This window comes from Eleutherodactylus coqui, chromosome 2 (genome assembly GCF_035609145.1).
Source record: "Eleutherodactylus coqui strain aEleCoq1 chromosome 2, aEleCoq1.hap1, whole genome shotgun sequence".
Lineage (NCBI taxonomy): Eukaryota > Metazoa > Chordata > Amphibia > Anura > Eleutherodactylidae > Eleutherodactylus > Eleutherodactylus coqui.
Genome location: NC_089838.1, coordinates 56,957,542 through 56,972,861, shown reverse-complemented (window position 1 = coordinate 56,972,861; position 15,320 = coordinate 56,957,542). Strand labels below are relative to the sequence as shown.

Below are 15,320 nucleotides of genomic sequence, written 5' to 3'. Positions count from 1 at the left end.
CCTATACGGAAGATAGGTCACCAGTTGTAAAAGGCCAAAGTACTCCTTTACAACCGAAGAAAACAAAACCAATGGAGTGCATTACTAATTTTGCTTTATTCTTGTGCTAAGTTATCGGAGATTAAAGTCTCAGGTTGTCTATGAGGAAAGCTGGTGGGCCTTTGCCCCATGAAACTTCCTACTGAGCAGTTTGACACATCAGGGTTGTCATGAGGATATAGGCACTGATTTATGAAGACTAGCATTTCCCACACCTACCTTGCCAAAACCTGCACTGGAAGAACATGCACAGAATTTTTAAAAATCTCCTTAAAGCGACCCTTCGGCTCCAGGACAAAATTTTGCTCTTGGACCACGAGGCAGTTATATATATTTTTTTTATTTTGTCACGCTAGGGTCCTTATTTCTCGGGTGTATTCCAGCCTGGTTCGTTCCTAGTATCGTGCTCAATTCCTGTCTGTTTCTTTATGGATGGTGGACCTACTAGGATCTAGTCTCTCTGACTTTCTGATGAGGATTGGTCCCAGGGGGTACTTATATTACCTCCTATTGGTCTACTGATGCCCTTCTGATTAGAATAGTATTTAACAGGGAGAAATCCTACATCTGGGCAAGGAAAATGAAAAAAGCACATACAGAATGGGAGAGATTGGGCTAAGCAGCAGCACATGTGAAAAAGACTGAACATAAGTGAACAATGTGATGCAGCAGCCAAAAAGGCAAACACAATTCTGGGATATATTAAGAAGCATAGAGTCTAGGTCATGTGAGGTAATTATCCCCCTCTGATTTTCCTTAGTCAGACCTCATCTGGAATACTGTGTCCAGTTCTGGGCACCCCACTTTAAAAAAAAAGTATAGACAAACTGGAGCAAGTTCAGAGAAGAGTTACTAAGATGTTGAGCGTTCTACAAATCATGTCCTATGCAGAACAAGGATCTGGGAATGTTAAAAAAGAAGGCTGAGAGGAGACTTAATAGCTGTCTACAAATATCTGAAGGACTGTCACATTGCAGAGGGATCAGCTCTATTCTCATTTGCACAAGGAAAGACTAGAAGCAATGGGATGGAACTGAAAGGGAGGAGACCCAAATTAAATATTAGAAAAAACTTTCTGACAGTGAGGGTGATCAATGAGTGGAACAGGCTACCACGGGAGGAATTGGAAGTGTTCAAACAAAGCCTGGCCTGTTCTGGAATGACTTAATGAATCCTGCATTAAGCAGGGGGGTGGACCAGATGACCCTGGAGGTCCCTTCAAACTCTACCTTTCTATGATTCTGATCTGCTGGAATATCTAGAAGATATTTTTAGGTGGCCGACTTAATCTTCAGATTACCTAATCCCTACAGTGCATTAGTTGTTAGACTACCACTATTCTTGCTCTCTTATTGGCCAGCACTGCTCACACGATTTTAGGTAGCTAGAAAATTGCAGTGGCCATTATGGATGGCTGAAAACAGGATTGCGAACTGGTGGATCTGCAAAGAAGGACGGCAGGTAATATACCCCATCCCTCCCATTTAGTCCAGGGATAGAAGTTTGTCCTGACACTGGAGGGTCATTTTAATAAATTTGGCATATTTTACAGCAGTATGTGTATCAGAAATCAGATCTATGCCAGTTATGAGCTGGTGCCATCATTTACGACCGTTTATGGTACTATAATTTACACCCATTTTTTGTGCAATGTTAAGCATGTAAAAATGTAAAGTCTTCTTTCACCAAAAAAAGTGTGCAAGATTTCCAACTTTTTAATGCCAGAAAGCTGCCACAAATGCCTCAATAAATGACGGCTGTTGTGTGGATTTAACAGGGTTTTCTGGGACTACACTATCGATGATATATCCTCACGAAAGGTTATCAATAGTTTATTGGCGAGGGTCCACTACTCAGGATCCACGCTGATCTGCTTATTAAAGAGGATCATGGATATTTCATGACCTGCAGGCTAGTTACACCCACTCCGCCTCCAGTCACTGATTGACTGCTGTCTGTCTATTATACATAGTGCACTGCCAATCATTGACTGGAGGGCAGGGTGGGTGTGGCAAACCTACAGCTCATGAATATGCAGAACTAGTTCTGTGTCTGGCTGCTACTAATATAATGTAAGTTTCTCCTAAACTCCTATACAGCAGACATATCACTGTAATCAGTGAGACAAACGCTACCTAATGGTCCCGCTCAGTGAGGAGTGAAAAGCATGGTAACAGTTTGACAGTCTGTTTAAAACAGCCCTTTGGACGTGGAGAAACAAAGATGGCTGAACCGCTTCTCTGACTACCTGAATATAAGGAAGATGGAACAATACCTCTGCAGTGCCACCTATTGGATGGCAGCATTCCTTCAAATCAATGTGGGTGCTCTCCTTAACGAGAGACGACACCCCTCTTGGCTCACATTACAGGCCTCTCACTAGCCAAGCCAGAAACCTACTGCACACTGATGAGGGGCAAACACCCTGAAACGGCTGTCTGGGTATAGTTTTCTGGCTTGGTTTCCCATTTAACTCCCCCGAACAATGTTCGGCGGTCCCCTACAGCCCTCCTGCAGTGAGATTGCAGGGAGCCGCAGGGGTGGCATGGCAGTCGTGGTCCTCCTGAAAGGCCCCATGGCTGCCTTAGCAGACTGCCTATCAAGCCGTCCACGTGGGGTGGCTTGATAGACTGCCTGTCAGATTGCAGTCTGTTATAGCATTACATCATACTGCAGGAGCTATCAAAGCATAACAAGTTGTTGTCCCCTAGGGGGGGGGGCTAAAATAGAGAGTAAAAATAAGACCATAAAGAACGCCACAAATGCACTTTTTCGGTTACCGTCTTCCAGAAAAAATGCAATAAAAAGCGATCAAAAAGTCATATGTATTCCAAAATGGTACTATCAAAAACTACGGGATGAGCCCTCGCACAGCTGTGTTGACGGAAAAATAAAAAAGTTACTGCGCACATAAGATGGTGGCAAAAAAAATTAAAAAAAAAATTAAATGTCTTTGAAAAAAAAATGAAAGTAGTCCAGCAAAATAAAAAACTATACACGTTTGGTATCATAGTAATCATACTGACCCATAGAATAAAGTTATCATGTCATTTTTGCTGCAGTTTATGCGCTGTAGAAACAAAACGCACTGAAAGCTGTCGGAATGTGTTTTTTGTTTTTTTTTTCATTTTACTCCACTTAGAAGTTTTTAGTGCATTATATGGTACATTAAATAGCACCATTGAAAAATACAACTTGTCTGGCAAAAAAGCAAGCCCTCATACAGTGACGTTGATGTATAAATGAAGGAGTTATGATTTTTGTAAAAGGGGGGAGGAAACAATGAAAAGTGGGGGGGGGGGGGGGGAGGCCGTGCCCTTAAGGGGGGTTAAAGAATTGATTTGAAGGAATGCTGCCATCCAATAAGTGGAGCTGCAGCGGTTTTGTTCCATTTTCCTTATTTGCATTAATTACCCAGAGGAACATGGAGTGTCTTATAAGTCTCCTCACCTCTTGGGTATCTTCTCACACCCCTTCTGGGTGCATATTTCTGATTTCAGCCACACTTAAGCAGCGCTGCTGATTAGAGCCACCTGATTGGCTCTTCGGCACCACGTGACTACACAGCGTGCACGCGGATTGCCTTCAGCAGCCGTGTGCACTACACACTACAGTTAAGCAGACGTGCACTACACACTACACTTAAGCAGCACGGGGTTAGGTTTAGGGTTAGGGTTACCTAAACCTAACCCTAAACACTAACCCTAAACACTAACCCTAAACCCTAACCCCGTGCTGCTTAAGTGTAGTGTGTAGTGCACATGGCTGCTGAAGGCAATCCGCGTGCACGCTGTGTAGTCACGTGGTGCCGAAGAGCCAATCAGGTGGCTCTAATCAGCAGCGCTGCTTAAGTGCGGCTGAAATCAGAAATATGCCTTCTGGGTGCTCTCCTTGGGGATAGACAATGCCCCCCCCTTCCTACACCCCCTCCGACCCATTCACCCCCCAGGTGTCTCCTTACACTTTTTAGGTGCTCTTCTTAAGGAGAGACGACACCCCTCTTGACCTCTGACTACCTGATGCACACTGATAACTCATTCGCTTATTCTTCAGCAGTAGACGCCAAACTATTCATGACCTATCCTGAGGATAACTCATCAGTAGTATTTTGCCTAGAAAACCTCTTTTTTAAAAACATGCAAGAAGTTTTACTCTCCTCACCCACCACTCCCATTCCAACAGTGCTTGGTTCTTTGCTGTCTTCTACTTCCTGCAGTAATGATGACATCACCAAAGTGTGACTAGATCGATTAACTTCTGGCAGTTGTACTCCGTCTACAACAGGATCAGCATGCACATCTACTAAACGTCAAACCCTGATACTAGCAGCACTATGCCATGACCATTACTGATGTCATCTATGCATTGTGTCCACGCAACTGCATCCTGGTACTTAAATTGGAATATGTTTCCAGAAATATCTGTGAATATTTCCTTTTTTTTTTTTTTTTTGTACAACATGAGCATGTTGTATGTTATGCGGCTCCATTTGATTGTGTATTTTATGGTTGCACTTAATCTTATTTTATGGCCTATCATAAAGTGTGTATTTATGGGGGCGTGGCTGGCGAGCAACATGGACGGACGTGAGTGAGCAGAGCTCCCACAAAGGCACCACAAAATACTGGACATAATCCTGATTAACAATACTTGAGAAACGGGGAAAGCGACCTCAGAGACCACCGGAGCTGCAGGCTAAACCCTGAGACCGACCACGGGGAGAAATGGCGTTTAAACCCCAGAAACCAGCTCACCTAAGACTGGAGAGGCCCGCGCTGAGCAACGGTGAGAAGCAGGCGGCGGAGGCTAGACAGACTTCCGGGGGTTGTCTTCCCTGGTGCCGTGCGGATGGGGGGGGAGAGCCGGACCGGAGAGACAGCCTGTCGGCAGCGGGACGGCAGAGAGAGGAGACCGGGTGACCTTCCCGATGAGAGATCTGACAGCCAGCGGTGGAGGGAGAGAGCAGCGTCAGAGCGGAGGATCCTGCAGTGCACACCGCCGGTGCGAGAGAAACCGCAGGAAGTGCAGAGCGAGCGGCGCGGTCTGCTGAAACGCCGCTCACACACAGGCACGGAAGCACAGTGGCTGGCCGCCATTATCCGGAGGGAAAACGCCACGTGGAGCCGCCATTTTGATAGAGGTACAGAGCGGGGGAACACATAAGGGGACTGCAGCTGCGGACACTTACATACTGCCTCCCCCCGCACATATAAAGAAATCAGTGCAGAAGTGATAATAGAGATCCATGTCCCTGCATAAATCAGCAATTAAGACTGCATTAGGCTAGGGTCACACAGGGCGGATTTGCCGCGTAAATGCCGCGGTTTTACCGTCGCGGTTTTGCCGCAACCCTGCCGCATCTGCGGCAAATCCGCATGCAATACCCAAATGTAGTCGCGGTTTTCATCGCGTATTATTCTGCGGTTCCACCGCAGTTAAATCCGCAGGTCCTTTGCTGCAGAAAAAACCGCAGCGTTTTTTTTTGGAGAGGCGCGGTTTTAGTTGCAGATTTGACTGCGTATTTTAGTAGGTGCAGATTCTAAGAAAACCCTTTCCTGTGAGGTCATCGTCCACGCCCATTTCTGCACAGGGTAGGAAGAGGCTAAGAATTTGTGGCCATTTTCTCTTGAGCTATGGAGCCTACCACAAGAATTCGGCTGAGGCGCGCCAACCGCTGCACACTCATCGCCCTAATGTTGTACATGCAAGGAGAAGAATCCGAAAAGGTGAGCAGTGTTTCGACAGTGTGTGCTTTGTTTCCTTGTTGTTTCTTTAGATGCATTGTGGACTAGAGTGCGATTGCTGCCATGTTCTTTAATTCCTGCTAATATTCTTTTACAGACTGATCGTGCTTCCCGGCGCCGGAGGCACTACTGGGTGCATCCCCTACTCATCGAGAGGGGGACGAGGGGCATTTCGCAAGCCTTTACCAAGATTTAAAAAAGTAAGTGAAGTGTATCATGTGATGTGAATAGGTTTGAGATTGTGTAAAGAATTTGTATTTAGTTTAGCCTGCTCTCCCTTTCTCTCTCTCTCTCTGCAGCCATCCGGAGAAGTTCGTAGCCTTCTGCAGGCTGCCTATGGAGGCCTTTGACCGCCTTCTGGAGCTGGTGCGCCGGGATCTTACGTACCAGGATACGCACATGAGGAAGGCGATCACTGCAGAAGAAAGGCTGCTCATCACCCTTCGGTAAGTAACCTTTCTTATCCTGTCCCAGTTGTTTTATCCGTAATGTAATTTGCAACTGTATATTTCTTTTTTTTCTTACACGTTTTGTGCAATACATTTTATTTTTTCATGCGATGCTGTGATTGCTCCGGCAGTAGGACGTAATGCAATCGCATTACGTCACACTGCTTTTGGACAGCTTGGCTATCGAGCACCCCTTTCATTAGCAACACCGCCATAATGACACGTGCACGGCATCCCCGAACTCACGGGTCGGGTGGGTGTTTGGTTGCCCGTGCGTGACCCCTCGACACCATTTGTGCTATGTAAATGCCGCTGTCAGAATTGCTAGTGGCATTTCAATGGTTAACCCTTTCCAATATTTATTTATTTTTTTCTCACCCATTCTCCCCAGTTCCAAAGAAATTGGTGCTGGGGAGAATGGGTGAAAAGAATTCCTTTGTCCCTGCACCCTCCTGAACTGACAGAGTTCAGGACGGTGCAGGGAGGGAACTGCTTACCTGTCCGGCGTCTTCCGCATTCTCCTTCTGCCTCCTGGCTCGGCGATGATGTGATCGCAGTGGTCAGGTGGCACCTGGCCGTCACATGATGGCCGGGAGACAGAAGGAGAATGTGCAAGAAGCAAGTACTGGCTCCCAGTGCTGGCTCCCGGCTCGGCTTTGATGTGACCGCCGTGGGTTGGGTAATCGCGGCGGACACATGATCGCCGGGCTGCCGGAATCTCTATGCATTACATAGCGCTAATTGAGCGGTATGTAATGTGTAAAGGAGAAGGCAGAAACGGTTGAAAACCCTTTCTGCATTCTCTACGGGGGTCCTCGATGAGGATGACTGCAGGAATGCATCTGCACCCGATGTGTCTGATGATCGGGTGCAGATGCACTGCTGCACTGCACTGTTGGGCCTGCCACCACATCGCAGCTGTGAAGGCAAATTATGATGTCGGGGCAGGCCTGAGAATGGATTGGAAAGGGTTAATAGCCGCCATTGGCCCAGCGGCCGTGTGTTGTAGTTCAAACCACCTTACGCCCTTGCTGCGTGGAGTGAGACAGCGCTGCTAGCTGCCAAGACACACGTTCTTCAACAGCTGGAAATAGGTTAATTTTGTGACGTCACAAAGGGCTTCATCCAGCGGAAGACAAACTCCATTTTTTAATTCGCAGGCGACGTTGCTGAAAATGTACAGTTGTACGTTTTCGGGTTCTCCTCTAGTAGTTTTGGGAGAGGGCGGTGGAACAGTTCGTTGTCTTTGGTATTCTGTCTTCTGCCACATAACACAGGCATCATCATCTTGTGGGTGGTTGACTTCTGAAACAAATTGGCAGAAGTTAGATTGTTGAACTTACCATAGCAGCCAAGTTGGCCAACCATTGTTGCGCAACGGCAGTCAACATACCCTAGTTATATACCTGAGTGTGGCAGGAACATCTTTGCACTTTAACTTTCTCTCTCCCCTATGTTGTAGATGGGGAGAATGGAATTGTGAACCATGTGTTGCGTGTAAAGTGACAATGTAACCTCCCCCATGGCTACCTCTGCAATGCTCATGTTATTTCCTTCACATGAATTACACTGTGTTCTCATATAAATTTTGTGTTGAGATTAATATCTGAATACTTAAATAATTGTTTGAAGTGTTGACATTATGCAAGTCTTCATTGTGTACTAACTTTTGTTTCTCTTCTCTGCTTCTTTTCAGCTTCTTGGCCACAGGAGAGAGCTATGCATCCCTGCATCTCCAATTTCGTGTTGGTAAATCTACCATCACCGAAATTGTGAGGTGCACATGCAGCGCTATCTGGCAGAAGTTGCAGCCCATCGTGATGCCTTCACCTACCGAGGATACTTGGCAACATGTTGCAGCAGGCTTTCAAGATGTTGCCAAATTTCCTAACTGCATAGGCGCCGTTGACGGCAAACATGTGCGTGTGCTTCAGCCAGCCCACTCAGGCTCCAAATTTTATAATTACAAAAAATTTTTTTCTATTGTCCTGATGGCCGTGGCTGATGCACATAGCAAATTTGTTTGCATCGACGTCGGCGCCTATGGCAGCACTGGAGATTCTCGGGTGCTGCGAACTTCACAGATTGGGATGCAAATTCTTCGAGATGGCGTTTCGCTCCCAGCCCCACAACCTTTCCCGGGAACCACACATCCAGTCCCCTTTGTGATGGTATCGGATGAGGCTTTCCCGTTGTTGCCAAACCTGTTGCGCCCATACCCACGAAGAGGACTGAATGCCCGGAAAAGGATTTTTAATTATCGGCTGAGCCCGGGCACGTCGCGTGGTTGAGTGTGCCTTCGGGATCATGGTTAGTCAGTGGAGAGTTCTAGGGACTACCCTAATGGTAGACCCTACCACAGTTGATGACCTTGTCAAGGCATGTTGTGTTCTTCACAACTACCTCCGGGACTATCGCCCCGAGGTAGATGTCGAAGAACTCGCTCCTGCCTTTGACACGGTCATCAACTGGGGTGCAGGTCGCACGGCTGCTACCGCAGTGCAGGTTCGAGAACTCTTCACTGACTATTTCCTTAGTCACGAAGGCACCGTGCCATGGCAGTTCTCCTGTGTCGGTGGTGTGCAGCCCTAAAACTGGAGTGTGACCCTCCCCCGGCGCCCAGCCCCAGAAGGATGCAGAAGACATTATTGGCATAAAGTGCATTTATTCAAGACCCACCAAAGGCGGTCCATGCAGTTTGTGATCGGTCATTAAAGTTTACAAAATAGTTAGAAAAAAGTTTGGACAAATAAATTTTACTATATTTAATGAAAAATATCACTCTTCCTTTTTTGTCGTCGAACAAAGTACCTGAACTTTATGTTAAGTTCAAACAATTGTTAGGCTATGTTGGTTTTTAATAAGTAGCCTAATGAACATGGCGGGTGTATTGGTTTTTAAACGTAACCTTTTTGAAGCATTTCAGCAGTTAACGATTACAACAACATGAGTAGCACAATACATTTCACCCAAGCAATGGAACCACATTCACAAGCTTCATGCCACAGCACTACCGAGCGTTACATTAGGCACGCCCCAGGAGCACATGGAAGCGACGTGTGTGACCGTTTTTTATCCACTAAAATACTGACATTAATTTACATCAATGTTTGATAGCGAAATTCAGGGTTTGGTGTTTCATTGCTCCCCACACAGTTGCAGTCATTTTGCACGTGGTGACTTTTTTTTTCGGTAAATGGTGTAACGTTTCTCTCTGTCGCCGGGCGATCCAATACCAATTTGGCTTTCGCCACACTTGACGGATATACCGCAAGGGGAAATGCGGATGGGAACAGGCCGACAGACAGACTGCCCCTGTTCTCATCAGCATTTCTTGGAGTTTATTTCATGTTTGAACTCCGGTAACATGCATTACACTGGAGCAAACATGAAAATACACATGAAAATAAAAAAAAGGAAAACAACAAACAAAGGCAATGACCCCGAGAAGTGAAATACCCCAACCTTGGAGGACAGCGAGGCAGCGGACAAAATCACTCTAGACGCACATACACAATCCTTCACGTACAGTCGCACAACCTGCGAATAATTTCACGGTCATGCCACTCATGGGAATGAATGTGTGTGCCTTGCCTATTTAGCAGCAGAGCAGATAGTAGCCGGCAGTGAGAGATGGAAGAAATTGCACCCCAATCTTTCACCTGAGCATCCGTTAGGATTTCTGGGACAGCAGGCAACTGCATGCACCACTACAAAAGGCAGCATCACAACGGATCCTGCACTTTACAATGCTTGCGTATAAGACATTGCAGTTATCACCATGCAACAGCTGTTATCACTGCAGTGTCGTATAATTGATAAAAGAGCCGTCTCCTGTACTGGATTGAGATCCGCTTGGCGGCGTGTACAGTACCGTGGTTGTGTGTTGCGAGGTCTGATGCACAGGGCTTCTCATCATTGAGAGAAACGATTGCTGGGAAGGGGAAGGTGACCCGCCAGAGACCGTGTCGCCGTAGCCAGTGTCTTGAGAAACATGGTGCATGGGGTATCCCGTTGTCCTAGGAACCCTGCCTGGTTGGTCAGGGAAAGATTGGGGTGTAGGCAACATGCGGTTCGATTGTGGTACTGCAAAGCCTGTATTTTTCATTGCTGAAATAAGGGTACAGCTATCAGCAATGGGCCTTTCAGAAGCAAAAAGCTCTAAAGCATAGTAAATAACGGGCGCAATAGCCCACTGACGCTCCGGCCTCAGTTCACGAATGCGTGACGCAATGGTGGCACCCATTGTATCCCACTGATCCTCCGTGTCAACCCGCCGCAATAACGTCAGCTACTCGTTTGCGGCATCTGCCTTGTTCTTCCGACGCGGACGAGCTGCAACGCTGCGGCTCGTCCGCTCGGAACTCGCCTCCCGGCTACTGCATGCTCTGCTGCTAGGGCCAGCACTGCTGCTACGCGACACGTTTTGTTCCACCACTTCCGGTGTTACAGAAGTGCGGGACAAATCGGGCGTGCTCCGCTGGCTCTCTTCCAAGGTTGGGGTACCTTCTGTGATATCATCATCCCGTGACTCCTCTTCCTGCCCTTCTGTGTCGGCTGTAGCGGTTTCGACCGTGGGAGCGGCGGCCGTGATGTTCCCGCTGGATCTGTGGACGAAACAAGAGTACCGTTAGAGACATAGAACATCAAAATGCAACAACAGTGAAGCTGAGCTATAAAAGCTCGCCTAAAATACAGCACTTACGGACGCAATGCTCGACTTGTTCTGAGGAAATGCAGTATTTCCTGGTTTGGACACTTTTTCTTAGACGGGGACATGCCGCTTTTTTCACACTCTTTCTCGTGTTTCTTGTAGCGGTCCCGAACTGACCTCCAGCGATTCTTGATGTCTTTAACTGCAATATAATAAAACATGGTTAAAAGCAGAATGTAAAAGTATGGAATCCACCGAATGCTGCAATAAACAGTGTGGTTAGATGCAGTACAGTTCAAAATACATGGAAGAAAGAAACACCAAAGCGTTACAACCAATACTGTTAACTTACGGATTTCACTTTGGGTGGCAGCTGTAGCAGAGTCCCAATCGGGATACATCCCAGTGCAGACCGCATTCCAGGCGTCCGCCTTTATGTCGCGGTCACTGTAGCCCGGCTCGACTGGGTCCCAAATCTCCGGCCTACTTTCAACCTGCAGGGGGGGGAATGGAAAAACCAGTTGAATTGCATTCCGAGGGGGGTGGATATGGTTGTGTCAGCGGAGACTACACTCACCAAAGTTATCATCCTGACGACGTTGATCCCCATTCGTTGATACCAGGCCATTTTCCGGAAAGTGGCTTGACGTTGCAAACGGAATGCACTGGGCGACTTCAGAAAATGTAGGTAGTCCTGTGAGCAATAAGAAACAGTTAACATTTATCATATACACATCTTGGCCCACTAGCGCACAATTGCAAGTCGCCAAAAATATCGCTTACAATCACATCTGCACAAAAGTGACAGGCCAAAGTGAGAACAACAATGTAAAAGGAAAAATGGTAAGAAAAAATGTGGGTCGGCTATGCAAAAATTGGACTAAACGCGTGTCCTCGGCCGTGCAAAAAAATGCCATGCAACCGGGTGTGGGGGCCATACAATGGTGGAAATGACCGATGTTACACCGAGCGTGACCCTTGGAAAGGTACACCTTGCAACAGTTGAGTAAAGCAAGTGAGCTAACCAGCGAATACCGCTGGTGGCAATGGCCAAAAAAGGCACGCAAAAGGGCGTAAAGCTGCGAAGAGAGAGCGAAGAGTGGGTGGAGCTGGACGCGTGTTGCCTTCAATGCATAATGTGGTGAAGTAGTTACTTACCTTTTTTAGCAGAGGTTCCCGATGCTGCTAGAGGTGATTGCGATGGCGGTGCTGAAAGTGCTGCTGCCGGTGGTGGTAGCTGTGGTGGGCCAGCTACTCGCCCCGTTGGGGGTTGTAGTGCTGCTGTGGTGGGCCAGTTGCTCGCCCCGTTGGGGTTGTAGTGCTGCTGTGGTGGACAGGCTGCTCGCCCCGTTGGGGTTAGTAGTGCTGCTGTGGTGGGCCAGTTGCTCGCCCCGTTGGGGGTGGTAGTGTTGCTGTGGTGGACAGGCTGCTCGCCCTGTTGGGGTTAGTAGTGCTGCTGTGGTGGGCCAGTTCCTCGCCCTGTTGGGGGTTGTAGTGCTGCTGTGGTGGACAGGCTGCTCGCCCCATTGGGGGTTGTAGTGCTGCTGTGGTGGACAGGCTGCTCGCCCCGTTGGGGTTAGTAGTGCTGCTGTGGTGGGCCAGTTCCTCGCCCTGTTGGGGGTTGTAGTGCTGCTGTAGTGGACAGGCTGCTCGCCCCGTTGGGGGTTAGTAGTGCTGCTGTGGTGGACAGGCTGCTCACCCCGTTGGGGTTAGTAGTGCTGCTGTGGTGGGCTAGTTCCTCGCCCCGTTGGGGGTTGTAGTGCTGCTGTGGTGGACAGGCTGCTCGCCCCGTTGGGGGTTGTAGTGCTGCTTTGGTGGACAGGCTGCTCGCCCCGTTGGGGTTAGTAGTGCTGCTGTGGTGGGCCAGTTGCTCGCCCCGTTGGGGGTTGTAGTGCTGCTGTGGTGGACAGGCTGCTCGCCCCGTTGGGGTTAGTAGTGCTGCTGTGGTGGGCCAGTTCCTCGCCCCGTTGGGGGTTGTAGTGCTGCTGTGGTGGACAGGCTGCTCGCCCCGTTGGGGGTTGTAGTGGTGCCTCCGCTGGGGCTAGTGGTGCCACCGCTGCTTTTCCCGCCACTGGGCGTGGTCGCAATGGGGGTTGTAGTGAGGCTGTGGTGGACCCGCTGGGGGTAGTGGTGGGCCCGCTGGGGCCAGTGGTGGGCTCGCTGGGGCTAGTGGTGGGCTCGCTGGGGCTAGTGGTGGGCTCGCTGGGGCTAGTGGTGGGCCCGCTGGGGCTAGTGGTGCCGCCGCTGCTTTTCCCGCCACTGGGCGTGGTCGCAATGGGGGTTGTAGTGAGGCTGTGGTGGACCCGCTGGGGGTAGTGGTGGACCCGCTGGGGGTAGTGGTGGACCCGCTGGGGGTAGTGGTGGGCCCGCTGGGGCTAGTGCTGCCGCCGCTGGGGCTAGTGCTGCCGCTGCTGGGGCTAGTGGTGCCGCCGCTGCTTTTCCCGCCACTGGGCGTGGTCGCAATGGGGGTTGTAGTGAGGCTTTGGTGGACCCGCTGGGTGTAGTGGTGGACCCGCTGGGTGTAGTGGTGGGCCCGCTGGGGGTAGTGGTGGACCCGCTGGGGGTAGTGGTGGTGCCGCCGCTGCTGGCGGTGCTTTTCCCGCCACTGAAGTGCCTACCGGTGGTGGTGATAGTGCTGCTGCCAATTGGTGTACTGGTGCCGATGGGGAGGGTCTGGTGCCGCTCAGTGGGGTGCTGCCGGCGGAGCTCCTGCTCCCTGCTTCCTCTCTCCATGCAGTCCAGGCTGAAATGGCGCCAAGCGTCTAAAATGGCCGCAGAACCACTTCCTGTTATTGCCCCTCCTTTCTCATGCGGACAAGCAGCTGCGGAACTGCTTTTAAAACCGCGACAAAATAAGCCATAGCGGTTTTCATTGCGGTTTTTGCTGCGTCCATGGGGCCCTATGGAAAAAAAACGCTGCGGAAAAGTCGAAAGAATGGACATGCTGCATTTTCAAAACCGCGACGCAGTTGCTTATCCGCACTGCGGCTCTGCGGTAAATTTTACGCCCTGTGAGAACGAGATTTTTGCCAAACACATTGGCACTGCATTGCACTGCAACTGCGACGGAATGGCCGCAATGCGGATATGCAACGGCAAACCGCGGCAAAACCGCTGCTAATCCGCCCTGTGTGAACCCAGGCTAAACGTTCGGGGAACGGCACTATAACACTAAACAAGCAAATAACATCCATTGAAGCGCCATCTAGTGGCACAAATAAAAAACAATACAGACCAAATAAACTGATAGTCATAACTGAAGCGCCACCTAGTGGAATAATTATTAAATAACACAGAATAACCGGCAGAAGACTGAGAGCAATAGCTTCAGGAAGGAAAGGCAATCTGTGGATGCGCATGAAGAAAAAACTTAGCGGTGGCAGGAAACCTATCTGCATATTTATATATACAATACTTTGCTGGACTCTAGAGCAGTCTCCGTAAAGAAACATCTGCTAGATTTATATTATATAATTAATCATCCATAAATATGAGCACACGCGCTAAAAATATGTCTGCAATGGATAAACTAAAAGACTTTGCGCTAGCTGATGCTTCTGAAACACTGAGAACGGCCAAATCTATACCTGTCAAAACTAAGCATGCGGACGTAGATTCAGAGCGAGAACCTGAACCGACACTGCGCCAAGTGCTAGAAGCCATCAATACTTGCAAAACATCCCTGACAGGGAAAATCGAAGAGATTAAGATAGATGTCAACCTGCTTCGCCAAGATTTGCAGAACGTAAGAGGGCGGTTACATGAAATTGAGGAGAGAGTATCCGCGGCAGAGGATAAAATACATCCGCTTCCAGCCAAAATACAAACGGCAGTCCAAAAAGCGGAGCAGTGTCGCTCTAAAACGGACGACTTGGAAAACCGCCTGCGGAGGAACAACATCCGCATCATTGGGCTGCCAGAGAAAACGGAAATCTCGTCTCGAGAACTTTTCCTGCAGCAGTGGCTGAAAACAACATTGGGAGAAGATGTATTTACACCCGTGTTCGCAGTGGAGAGGGCCCACAGAGTGCCAATGAGAACGCCCGCACCTGCGGCGCCGCCGAGACCGCTATTGGCGCGACTCCTTAATTGCCGAGACAGGGACATCGCTCTACGACAGGCACGACTGAAGAGCCCCATCACGTACAACAATGCAGCAATATCAATACTTCCGGACTTTTCGACAGAACTGCAAAAACAACGAGCCACTTTCATTGAAATCAAAAAGCGATTCAAACAACAGGGAATCCCGTACTCCATGGCGTACCCAGCAAGGCTGCGGATCATATCAGAAGGGAAAGTGGTGTTTCTGCATTCACCGGAAGAAGCAGGAGAATGGCTACAAATGCACCCGGCGTAAAGAACAGATGAGAGACTTAACAGATAAGATTTAAAGCCATACTAAAAGAAGAAAGAGAAGTTACAAAGGTTTAA

General features: G+C 48.9%; 2 protein-coding genes across 4 annotated transcripts in view; both read left to right on the top strand.

Moving 5' to 3' along the window:
• The window catches only part of TBC1D9B (TBC1 domain family member 9B), a 251,807-nt gene that overhangs the window by 30,400 nt on the left and 206,087 nt on the right, over positions 1-15,320 (top strand). The window lies entirely within an intron of this gene.
• Positions 5,886-9,008, top strand: LOC136611414 (uncharacterized). The gene is made up of 3 exons (XM_066591018.1): positions 5,886-5,983; positions 6,083-6,229; positions 7,929-9,008. Exons 2-3 carry the CDS (start codon positions 6,120-6,122, stop codon positions 8,521-8,523), a joined length of 705 nt encoding a protein of 234 aa, XP_066447115.1. The 5' UTR covers positions 5,886-5,983; positions 6,083-6,119; the 3' UTR covers positions 8,524-9,008.